The sequence below is a fragment of the Diceros bicornis genome, chromosome 26, assembly GCF_020826845.1.
Source record: "Diceros bicornis minor isolate mBicDic1 chromosome 26, mDicBic1.mat.cur, whole genome shotgun sequence".
NCBI classification, from domain to species: Eukaryota; Metazoa; Chordata; class Mammalia; order Perissodactyla; family Rhinocerotidae; genus Diceros; species Diceros bicornis.
The window spans coordinates 47,252,284-47,261,818 of record NC_080765.1 but is presented as its reverse complement, the minus strand read 5'-3'; the positions used below and the strand labels follow the sequence as shown (position 1 = coordinate 47,261,818).

General features: G+C 66.3%; 1 protein-coding gene across 1 annotated transcript; it reads right to left on the bottom strand.

Moving 5' to 3' along the window:
- Window positions 1–1,271: 1,271 nt before the first annotated feature.
- On the bottom strand, window positions 1,272–8,468 carry TEKT4 (tektin 4). Its single transcript, XM_058570599.1, has 6 exons — window positions 7,935–8,468; window positions 4,606–4,676; window positions 4,033–4,176; window positions 3,279–3,501; window positions 2,375–2,529; window positions 1,272–1,488 (listed from the first exon to the last, which is right to left on the bottom strand). The coding sequence occupies exons 1-6, from the start codon at window positions 8,466–8,468 to the stop codon at window positions 1,272–1,274; spliced, it is 1,344 nt and encodes a 447-aa protein (XP_058426582.1).
- Between the last annotated feature and the right edge of the window lie 1,067 nt (window positions 8,469–9,535).

Sequence of the window (9,535 nt, the reverse complement as noted above, 5' to 3'; positions counted from 1 at the left end):
GAGCTTTGCACACACACCCCCACTTAGCTCCCCATCATCTGCCACCCTCCAGGGGGCCTGGACGAGGGGGGCCTCAGCGCCGATGGGGAAGCTGCACTGTGGAGCCAGCCTCGGCCGCGGGGCGATAATGGGGGGCTGAGTGGCCGGCGTGCGCAGTGGGAGTCATTATCTCCCAGCCTCTTAATGGACGCTTCCCTGAGAGTTCTGTTGATGAGCTGCCTGGGAAGGGGCCGGAAGCCAGGAGCTCGTGTGCAGGGGGTGGGGACACAGCCAGAGGGGCCTCGTCGCCTGCCAACCGCACTTGGAAGTGCCTGTCCCTCCTGGGGGAGCCCTCGCTGCTGTGCCCATGGGGGCTGCAGTTCTGCCCAGAGCCAGGGACACAGAGTGCGGGGTGGCATGGGGCCAGGTGGGCAGTGGGGGCTCTGTGGCCTCCACCCACCCACACTCCCGCCTGACTCACTCGCTGGCTACAGAGGGGGCAGGACAAGGAGCCTGGCTGCCCAAGGTGACCAAGGTGGCTGGGAGCGGAGGCCTCCCCATCAGCCCCGACTCCCCCAGCTCAGGGTCTGCCCCCTGGGTGTCCACCCCATGCTAGGTGGGGGCGACAGGGAGAGGTCCCATGGGTTCCCCAGGTGGTCACTGCCCCAGGCCCTGCCTGGCACTATCGAGGGCCTTTGGGGTGCTTCATGGACTCCCACAGACCTGGGGCCAGGTATCAGGGGAGAGCCCAGCCAGCAGTGTGTCCTGACACCCCTGCTCCAGGCTCACCTCCCGCTAACGAGGGGAGAGTCCCCCAGCCTCGCGGTGACAGTGTCCAGGGCACATGGAAGGAAGAGAGCAGGCTTTGGTTATCAATGTGGTGACTACAGGCTGTGACGAGTGGACGGGAGGTGACACTTCCTCTGAAGCATCCTGCAGGTGGCCCAGGTGGGCAGAGAAACCCATCTGCACTTGGGAGCTGGAGAGGGGCCAGGCCCTGCGTGGTCAGCAGTGAACGATGAGGTGGGGCCTCTAGGACCCTTGGCTGACCCCTCTCCCCAGGTGGTAACCGGGGGCGCTCCGGGAGGGAGGAACTGCTCTGACCCCTCACCTCCCCCGGTTGGGACAGCGAGGTCCACGGCAGAGCCCATCTGCCCAGGTCACGGCATCCAGACCCCATCCAGACCACACACCACGAGAAAGCTAACGCGCTCTTTATTTGAGGGGCGGGGGACGGGCCCTGCCCGGGTCCGGCCAAGCTGGTGGGGGCGCCCGCCGTGGGGCCAGCCCCGTCACTGGTAGCCGGCCAGCTGGAGGACAGCGGGGTAGCGGGCGCGGTGGGCCATGCACTTCTGGCGGTCGATGAAGAGGCTGTTGGTCTTGACGGCGATGTCCTTCTCCAGGCTCATGCGCGTGTCCTCCAGGTTGCGTAGTGACTGCTCAGCTTCCAGAAGCTTCTCCCGCAGCGCCACGAGGGACGCATTCAGCTGTTCCACCTCGCTCACCAGCCTGTGGGGTTTGGGGGAGGGAGGTGTGAGCCGGGGGGGCGAGGCCCAAGATTCAAAGGCTGGGAATCCCGGTGAGGGGTCCTGGCCCAGATGCTCGCCCATAAAAGGACCCCAAAATTCAAAGGAAATCCACCAGCAGTGCTGGGAGTGGGCCAGGCCTGAGGCACGTGGGAGAGGGCGTATGCTGGGCCCTCGGACTGAACCCCCAGGACGGGAGGGTGAATTTGAAGGACCAGCTGGCTGGGTCTTCTCCAGCCGACCCCTGGCCAGAAGGGCGCCTGTGTCCGCAGGACGGTGAGGGGGCTCGTGTTCCACAGTGACACTGTGTGGCAGTGACATGCAATGGCAGCCGTGCACTGAGGCTTCTGGCTCCTCCATTCCTGGCAGCAGGACAGACCCCTTTGGAGCCGAGTGAGGCCCCTGTTTTCTGAATGAATGGGGGGCAGAAAAGGAGGCATGCCCGAGAGGGGGACACTTCTACTCACAGGGGCAACTGGGCCTCAAGCCAGAAAAACAGAAGACAGGAACCCACCTATGCCACAGGCCTGGATGTGGGTCTGCCAGTTAAAGCAGCGGTGTGGACGGCGTCACGGGGCAGGTGGGTGGGGCGGCCCCATGACCTCAGGAGTTCAGCCCCTCAGACCCCAAGTTCCTCACTGGGAAGATGACACAGCCCAGTGTCCAGCGCTGGGGCGGGAGCAGGGATGGGGACCCCGCGTGTGTGTGCTGTGCTGCGTGTGGCCCAGTGTCTGCCCTCTACGTGTCTCCAGGGCTGTGTGGGGTGTTCACGGGGGCCCCAGAGGCCGAGGGAGGCCCGGGGCCGGTGGACGACGCCTGGAGGGTGGGCGGTGGCCCGGCCCTCCCAGGACTGCCCCGACGGCGGGCACCTGAACTGGGCGGTATCGCGGCACAGCTCCACGTTGGGCCGGAGGGAGCGCTGGTAGAGGCGGGTCTGGGCCACCTTCAGGGGCGCCTCCTTGCCCTTGATGGCCTGCTTCAGTGCTGCGACATTGTGCTCCTGGTCCGGGATCTCCCGCAGCGTCTGCACAGGACAGTCCCCATGGGTGCCAGTGTCCCCCCGCCCTGCCCCAGCATGCGCCTGGGCCTGGCCTCCTCCCCCAGCCCTGGGGGCCATGTCCAGCCAGCGGCTCTGTCCACTGACTCTGGGGGAGCCGTGGAGGCAGGGAGGATGTGCACGGCCACCTGGGCCCTCGCGCGGGCACCCAGGGGGCTGGTGAGACAGCAAAGCCTGTCGTCCAGCAGCTCTGGCCTGAGTGCCCCCAGCCCTGGTGGTCACCAGCCCTGGACCCTGGCCGAGAACCAGAGACTCAGAGGCAGCTAAGGTCACCCTGAGAGCCTAGGGTCAGCCTGCCAGGCTCAGGCCAGGACCAGGGACACCCCACCTGGCAGCCGTGCCCAGCCACCTCCCCCCACCTTCCCTTCTCCTGCTCGCACCTGATGGTCCCTCCTGGTCAGTCATTCTGGTGGCAATGCCAGCAGACCACCCCCAAATGTCATTTGGTTTTTCAATGGCTTGGTGAGGGCCTCTGGGGTCCCTCAGGATGGGCAGGGCAGAGGAGGAGCAGGGGCCAGGCCAGGTCATGACCTGGGCATGGTGGCCGTGGGGTGGCAGGGCTGGGCCACAAGGAGCCTGGTCTCTCTCTGTGGTTAGGGGCGCGCAGCCCTGGCGGACTGGCCTAGGCGTGAGGTGGGCGTGGTCTGGGCGTGACACAGTTGTGAGGTGGGCGTGGCCTGCAGTGGCTGGGCGTGGCCTGGGCGCGGCCGGCGCACCTTGCGCAGGTGGTGCTCCAGCTTATGGCGCGCGTCCTCCAGCTCCTCGCAGCGGCGCCCGAAGGCCAGGTTCACGGCGTCGCACTGCAGCCGCAGGTCCTCGGACGTGTCCCGCAGGATGCAGTCTATGAGCCCCCGCAGGTTGACCGAGGCCAGGCGCTCGCGCTCGGCGCGGCACAGGTTTTCCTGGGTGAACTTGGCCCACGTCTCGGGCGTGGAGGCGCTGCGGGCGGGAGCGGGCCGGCGCTGGGGTCGGTGGGGGCACCTGCCAACGGCTCCGGTCCCCTGGACCCTCCCCGCGCCCCGTGACTCCTGCATCCCAGCATAAATCACCCCCCTAGCCCCAGCGCCGCCCCGCGACCTCCGCACACAGCGCGACCTTGCGTACCTGTACCCCCTCAAGGCCCCGGCGACCCATGCCCCCCAGCTCCGCCCCGCGACCCCCGCCCCCGCCACGCTCCCGTGCCTCCTGCGCCCCTCCACCTCCGCCCGGCCCTCCCCACGGCTCCAGCGGCAGCGCTGTAATGGGCGGTGTCCCTGCGCCCCCTGCCGGCCTCACGCGGAGCTGCAGGTCAGCCTCCTGCCTTGAGCGGTCCTCTGCGGTGAGGACCTTGGGGCCCTGCGGGGTTGGGAAGGACCCTCAGCAGAGGGACCGGCAGCCCAGGCGGGGCCACAGCAGGTTGAGGGGGCAAGGGCGTGGGACAGGGTGTTTGAGCAGAGGTCCCCCCGGAGAGGCTGGGGCTGGGCGGCCCACCTCTCTTCGAATTTGGCAGAGTGCGGGTGGAACTGCACCTCGGTGCTCTGGCTGTGGTAGCGCGCGCAGGTCTGGTCGATGTTGTAGGCCTCCACCTTGTCAGACCAGTCCATCTCGCACGTCTCCTTCTGCTCCCGGTTCAGCCTGGGGGCCAGCAGGGCCTGCGTTTGAGGAGGGTGGGGGCAGCTGGTCCTCCCTGGGGTGCTGGGCTGGGCAAGCCCCCCAGCAGCAAGCACACCTCCCATTCTCGGCTGGAAGCGAGAGTGCCTCACCTGCCCAGCATAGGGGTCCTCGGACTGCCGGCTCCCTGGCCAGCATCCAGGAGCAGCTCCCCCACCCCAGGGATGCTGGCCTGGGATCTGGATGCCTGGGCCCCCAGGCCATGCAGGAACCTGCCACCCCCACCCGCCAGGTGCCCCGCCCGGCCCTGCACTCCTGGCTGTGACCTGGGGCAAGCCTCCACCTCTCTGAGCCTCAGGGCCAGGTCGCCCCAACTTCCTGCCCAGAGCCAGCCCCAGGGGTAGGGGAACAGGGATCATCCCAAGAGCAGCCCTGGAGGCCGCAGAGACCCACCGGATCTGGTTCACGGTCTGCATGATGGTCCTTTTCAGGAGCTCCTGAATGTTCCGGATGAGCTCGGCCTCCTGGGGAGAAGCCCCCCGTCCCTGGTGAGGATCTGATGACGGCCGGGCTGGTGTGGGCCCGTGGTCAGCCCCTTACACGCCCAGGAGGAGCTGAGATTGGGGGCGACGCCCAGGGGACCTGGGGGCTTGGCTGGCACCTGACCCCTGGTTGAGTGGCCTTGGGCCAGACGCCCACCTTGACCCCCAGTCTCTTTCCCGGAAAGTGGGGCTGAGCCCAGCTCTTTCAGGTTTATTCTAGGCTTTTGAACATTCTATTTGGTGCACTGCAATGGGCTCTAGTCTTCAGGGGTCTTCTGCGGGCCGCTGGGAGGGTTACCCAGAGGTGGGTTGCACTTGCCCTGGGGGCCATCCTTGCAGCCCACCCAGGGCACTGAGGACATCGGCCTGCCTGTTGTCCCCTGGACAGCCTGGCCCACAGCCTCCAAGGACCCTCTCCCCTGGGGACCAGGTGCCCCCCAGAGCTGCACCTCGGGGCCTTGGGCTTGGAAAGGCCTTCCTCACCCAGAGAACATGAGGGGAAACTCAGCATTTCTTTCCGCGACTCCACACTTTCACTTTCTGTGTGCAAACAACCCTTCCCCCTGATCTGAATTTTCGCCTCCATCGGGTACTGAACACCCATGTGTCGAGGTCTGTCCCCTGGGTCTGTACCCTGGTCCCTGCACCATTGCAGTAGTCCATGCACTGCTGGGCAGGGGGACCCTTGGCTCAGCACAGAGGGCTGCACACGGAGCCTTGGGAGGTTCTTGAGCAGCTGAGGGCGGGGGTCAGGAGGTGGTGGGCCAAGGAGCAGGCTGGGGCCGGGGAGAGGGCAGGAGGAGGGCAGGGACTCAAGGTTCTGGCCTGAGCTTAGGAGGTGCAGGGGGTGCCCTGAGCCCCTGGGTGGGCTGTCTCCCGGAATCTCGTGTGATTGCCCACAGCCTGCAGCCTGTTCATGGGTGAGGCCCCAGGCTCGGAGAGGTGCAAGGGCTCTGCCCCGCCAGGATCGGGAACCTAGCCTGGTACCTCCTTGATCCTTTTGGGGCTGCCCCAAGGACAGGTCTTGCCAGTTTGGAGAGGGGAGGGTTCCTTGTGGGATGATCGTGGCCTCTACCCCAGCCTCACCTGGTCCACACCTGCACACTGGCCTGGGCCAGGATTTCCTCCATGGGCGTCGGGGACAGGGGGTGCTATGGTGGGCTTAGCCTCCAGGAGCTCAGGGTCTGGCTTAATTTTCTTGACCCAGGTTGATCCAAGGGGCCACACAGAGGGTGCCAGGACCCAGGGGTGACCGAGGGACTGTCCAGAAGGTGCAGGCGTTACCAGGACCTGACCAAGAGGGGGCCCCTAGCCCTGCACGCATCCTCAGGGGGCCCCCCGGGGCTCAGCTCAGGCCCCTCCCCCTCCTTGGGGTGTGTGTGGAGGGTGTCAGGGTTCGAGGGAGACCAATGGGGCCCCTCCCTGCCTCAGTGGCCTCTGACTGTCCCATCCTCAGGTAAATGTCCCCAACACATGTCCCAGATGTGAATCCAGCCATGGCCTGGGCCCCACTTCACCCCCAGTGTGAGCCATAATGGGGGTCACTGCAGGGGCCCTGGACATGGGGTCGGGGCGAGTGGACAAGTGCTGAGGTCCAGCCCCAGCCCCCGTACATACCCAAACCCCCACGCCTGGACTTGCCTCCGGGCCACAGTGCCCCCAACCCAACATGTCTGGGAGCCCGGCCTCGCCCAGCGCCCACTGTGAGGACCAAGCTGTGGGCAGGTCAGACTGGGCACACTCCTGGGGCCAGTGACGGCACCTCCCTCCTGGTGGGCTGACCCTGCCGCAGCCCAGGGCTGCCCTAGCACCCAGTGGTTCTGGTCCCCTACCTACAAACAGAGCCAGCTTCTCCGTGCCTGGTGTGGGCCTGTGTGTGCTGAGGGCCGTGTTCTCCACGTGTGCGTGTGTGTGCAGAGGGCGTGTGCTCCACGTCTGCGTGTGTGTGCTCCACGTGTGCATGTGTGTGGTGAGGGCATGTGCGCGTGTGCAGAGGGGTGTGTGCTCCACGTCTGTGTGTGTGTGCAGAGGGGCATGTGCTCCACGTCTGCATGTGTGCGCTCCACGTGTGCATGTGTGTGCAGAGGGTGTGTGCGTGTGTGCGGAGGGGCGTGTGCTCCACGTGTGCGTGTGTGTTTGGAGGGGCGTGTGCTCCACGTGTGCGTGTGTTTGGAGGGGCGTGTTCTCCACGTGTGCGTGTGTGCAGAGGAGCGTGTGCTTCACGTGTGCGTGTGTATGGAGGGGCGTGTGCTCCACGTGTGCGTGTGTGTGGAGGGGTGTGTGCTCCACGTGTGCCTATGTGCGCGGAGGGCATGTGCTCCACGTCTGCGTGTGTGTGCTCCACGTGTGCATGTGTGTGCAGAGGGCGTGTGCTCCACGTCTGCGTGTGTGTGCTCCACGTGTGCATGTGTGTGGTGAGGGCATGTGCGCGTGTGCAGAGGGGTGTGTGCTCCACGTCTGTGTGTGTGTGCAGAGGGGCATGTGCTCCACGTCTGCATGTGTGCGCTCCACGTGTGCATGTGTGTGCAGAGGGTGTGTGCGTGTGTGCGGAGGGGCGTGTGCTCCACGTGTGCGTGTGTGTTTGGAGGGGCGTGTGCTCCACGTGTGCGTGTGTTTGGAGGGGCGTGTTCTCCACGTGTGCGTGTGTGCAGAGGAGCGTGTGCTTCACGTGTGCGTGTGTATGGAGGGGCGTGTGCTCCACGTGTGCGTGTGTGTGGAGGGGTGTGTGCTCCACGTGTGCCTATGTGTGCGGAGGGCATGTGCTCCACGTGCACGTGTGTGCGGAGGGGCATGTGCTCCATGTGCGCGTGTGTGCAGAGGGGCGTGTGCTCCACGTGTGCATATGTGTGCAGAGGGCGTGTGCTCCACGTGTGCGTGTATGCAGAGGGGCGTGTGCTCCACGTGTGTGTGTGTGTGCAGAGGGGCCTGTGCTTCATGCCTGCGTGTGTTCAGAGGGGCATGTGCTCCAGGTGTGTATATGTGCAGAGGCATGTGCGCTCCACGTGTGCATGTATGTGCAGAGGGGCGTGCGCTCCTCGTGTGTGTGTGTGCAGAGGGACGTGTGCTCCACATGTAAATGTGTGCAGAGGGCGTGGGCTCCCTGGACCTGCGTGCAGCCATGTGGTACACTGGCACCGAGCCTCTGCAGGCCCATGTTTGGGGACGCATGCGTGAACCCCCTGGGGACAGGTAAGGGTGGCTGGGTCTGAAGTTCCCTGGGAGACGGCAGGGGCCACGCACCTTCAGCAGCTCCATCTCCACGTGGTCGCGCACAAGGTCGGGGTGCTGGCGCTGCTCGCGACACTGCAGGTTGTCGGTGGCAATGGTGAAGGGCACCGCCGTGGCGTCCAGTGCATGCTCCAGCCGCTGCTTCTGGGCTAGCAGCAGGTCCGTCTCGGCAACCAGCTCGTGCACCTCGCGCTGCAGCTCCGACTTCCAGCAGTGCGCGTCCTGCAGGCGCTCACCCACCTTCCTGGTGGAGTCCTCCTGCGTGCGCTGCGCCAGCGCCTCCGTCTCAGCCGCCAGCTGCTGGCTCTCATGGCGCTGCCGCTCCGACTGGTCGCGGTCGGCGAAGGCCTGGTGGTAGCGCGCGTAGCAGTTCTGGAACCACTCGTCCAGCACGTACTTGGCCGTGCGGAAGCCGGCGGTGGCCAGGCCCGAGGACGTGTAGGCGCCTGTGTTGCGGGCGACGTCGTACAGCTTGGGGGGCAGCTCGCATGCCGGCACCGTCTGCGGGGCGGGCTGCTTGGTCAGGAGCACGTCTGTCTGCGCCATGGTGCCGGCCCAGCACAGGTGGCAGGGAGGGAGGAGGGCCGCTTTGCAGGGTCAGCAGGGCAGCTCCGGCCACTCTGTCCCCAGAGCAGGAAGCGGCTCCTGGTCTCTGGGAGACAGGTACACACCAAGACCTCCTGTTGCTGGGCAACGGAGACCCCCTCCCCCAGCGGCCCTCTTAAAGGGCCAGGCAGGCCCCAACCCCACCGGTCCGGGCCCATGTCTGGCACTTGCCCAGAGTTGCGCCAGAGCCCCACCTCTCCTGCCTGTCCCTTGTCCCAGCGGAGTCTCCCCCTGGGCACGCAGGGGCAGACGTGTCTTTAATGGAGAGTTGAGTTCAGCCTCCAGTGGGTACCTGGAGTCAGACACCCAAATCTGCCCCACAGGGGAGGAGGCAGGTCCTGTCCTGGGAACAGTGTCTTCAAGGCCACCTGGGGTCAGGCTAATCCTGTTCCCGGGGCACATCTTGTCCCCCATCCAGAGGGGAAGCCTGCGCGCCAGGGACGATGCCCAACATGGACACCAGAGGGCGCCATTGGCTGTGAAATGCCGCGGGGGGAGGGGCAGCAGCTCCAGGTTCTCCCCGCTCCGCCGCCACCCCCTCCCCACCTCACTCCTCCCTGGGGCCCCCCAGTCCTCTCAGTAGGACATCCCGCCTGCCCCAGCACAGTCCTGTGGCCCCAGTCCCTCCTCTCCCCGCCTCATCCCCCCGTCCCCTCATCCCCCCGTCCCCCCATCCCCCCCTCACCCCAGGACTTCTCAGACACCAGCCTGGGCTGGGCCCATGCTCGGCCCTCTACACCCTCCTCCGTGGCCCTGACCCTCGCACGGGCGCCCCTCACTGTGCGCCGGTGGTATTGCACACACACACACACACACACACCCCCGCACACAGCGGGGGCTTCACAGACATGAGCTTGGGGACAGCAGCCGAGACATCCCCCAACCCAGACAGAGCCCGGCCCGTCCTTGCGGGCGGAGGTCCGGGAACCCTCGGGCTCTCGTGGCCTGAGGACCGTCCTCGAGCCTCTCCGTGCCTCGGTTTCCCTGATGGCAACAGACACATGGGG